The following is a 1,969-nucleotide window of genomic DNA, read 5'->3' on the forward strand; positions in this document are numbered from 1 at the left end:
GGAAAAGAGTGAGGAAGCAGCTCACACGTCCAAATTTCAGTCTGAACGTTAGAAGAATAATCACAATGATAAGTATAGATAAAGACCCACTCTGATCATCTTTTGATCTGTTTTCAGAACGCTCCCAGTGGTACTTTTATTTATGATTGATATTTTTAGCCCAAATTTAGAAAAGCTGTGTCATCTTCTGGGACAGGGGACCCCAAACGTTTTCTTGGGCCACATAACTGTTTTCTTCTCTGATACAGGAGCATGTGTCTAAACTTAAACGTTTATGGTTTTCCAGAAAGCCACACATAACTGTGCTGCCACAAACGGTTATTTTAATAGTCGAATAATCACTAATTATTTTTTCCGATTAGTCAACTAATCGGGTCATGCGCAAACTGGATGTAACCTAGCTAAAAATTAGCATGACCTGTGATAATGCTAATGTGAATGCTGTAAGCTGAATTTGGCCGCTGAAGATGCTAATGCTGATAGCTGAAAATGCTGAAGCTGATAGCCAGCTAAAATATTAGTAAAATGCTAAATTAGCCTAAAAAACTAAAAAGAAAAGCCTATGTTATACAACACAGCTAGCTTGCAGCTAAAACATTAGCTAAACTTCAAAATAATCTTAAAAAATTAAAAAAAATTTTAAGTTAGCTAAAAAAGTTAGCATGTAGCTGAAACATTAGTTAAACTAAAAAAAAAAGCCTAAAAAACTGAAAAAAGAGAAAGTTAGCCAAAACAGCTAGCATGCAGCTAAAACATTAGCTACACTTCAAAATAATCTTAAAAAATGGAAAAAAAACTAAGTTAGCAAAAACAGCTAGCATGTAGCTGAAACATTAGCTAAGCTCCAAAATAGCCTAAAAGACTGAAAAAGAATCCTAAATTATCCAAAATAGCTAGCATAATGCAAATATAACTTTCCATTTTACTACACTCTGACTCCATATAATATAAAGTAACGACTAATCGACTATTAAATTAGTCGTTGATTATTTTAATAGTCGATTATTCGACTAATTGTGGCAGCACATAACTAAATGTTAAAATTTCTTTTTGAGATATTCACCAAAAAAAAATCAGGAAATAAATTACAATCCTTTTAATGAAAGAACTATTTATGAAATAAAAAATAACCACAATTTCCCATCATCCATCTATTTACACTTTCCTGCTAGCTTACAGAACACACCACCCCTCAACACTAGTGGTGCAACTCTGCAACAGAGTGGGTCTTAAACCCGAGGAGGAATTTCAAACTGGAGAATGAATCACCGACCTCGCCCATCTCCTGTCTGAGCTGCTCAAACTCCTGCTTCTCCTTCTCCAGCTTCCTCTTGCGCTCCTCTGCTTTGCGTCTCCTCTCAGCTTCTTCCTTCTCCTTTAGCAGCTCCTCAAAGTTCATCTCCAGCTTTCTTGGGTGCAGAGCTTCCTGAGAGTCACTCTTAAACATTCCCTCGTCATCGTCATCCAGCAACTACAGTCAGAAGAATACACCAGACAGACATGACGGTTCTGGAGTCGGCAAACCCATGAGGTCTTCTTCAAACTTGAGTTTTCTACTTACCGTCACTAAAGCAGCAACTAAGAACAGCAGTTATGCATTTAAGGACTACAAGCATCAAAATGAGCAGCAGATAAAGCGGATTTTATCCCATATTTACGAATGTCTCATAATATTTTTGCCTGCTTTATTTCCACAAGGAGAGCATAAAAAATTGAATCTGTCTTACTGTTGGATCTCCACATGCAGAACTTTCCTGATCCAGGCCAGGACTCTTTAAAACACAGCAGCACATTTGTACTATTTGAGCCCACCAGAATACTGAGAATACTGAGTTAACAAAAATGATGCCGTTTTCATTTAAATCTAGAAAATGATTAAATAAAAAAAGTTAGTTTCATTTGGTTTTGATTTGAAAAACAAATTTTTAAATTAAATAAACATTTTTGGTGTTTGAGAAAGTTTTATTCT

At 35.6% G+C, this 1,969-nt stretch overlaps 1 protein-coding gene across 1 annotated transcript; it reads right to left on the reverse strand.

Annotated features, from left to right (window-relative positions):
- Positions 1-1,044: 1,044 nt before the first annotated feature.
- On the reverse strand, positions 1,045-1,963 carry LOC118598571 (nexilin-like). The gene is made up of 2 exons (XM_036211325.1): positions 1,728-1,963; positions 1,045-1,471 (listed from the first exon to the last, which is right to left on the reverse strand). The coding sequence occupies exons 1-2, from the start codon at positions 1,791-1,793 to the stop codon at positions 1,199-1,201; spliced, it is 339 nt and encodes a 112-aa protein (XP_036067218.1). The 5' UTR covers positions 1,794-1,963; the 3' UTR covers positions 1,045-1,198.
- Between the last annotated feature and the right edge of the window lie 6 nt (positions 1,964-1,969).

This window comes from Oryzias melastigma, unplaced genomic scaffold, assembly GCF_002922805.2.
Source record: "Oryzias melastigma strain HK-1 unplaced genomic scaffold, ASM292280v2 sc03863, whole genome shotgun sequence".
NCBI lineage: Eukaryota > Metazoa > Chordata > Actinopteri > Beloniformes > Adrianichthyidae > Oryzias > Oryzias melastigma.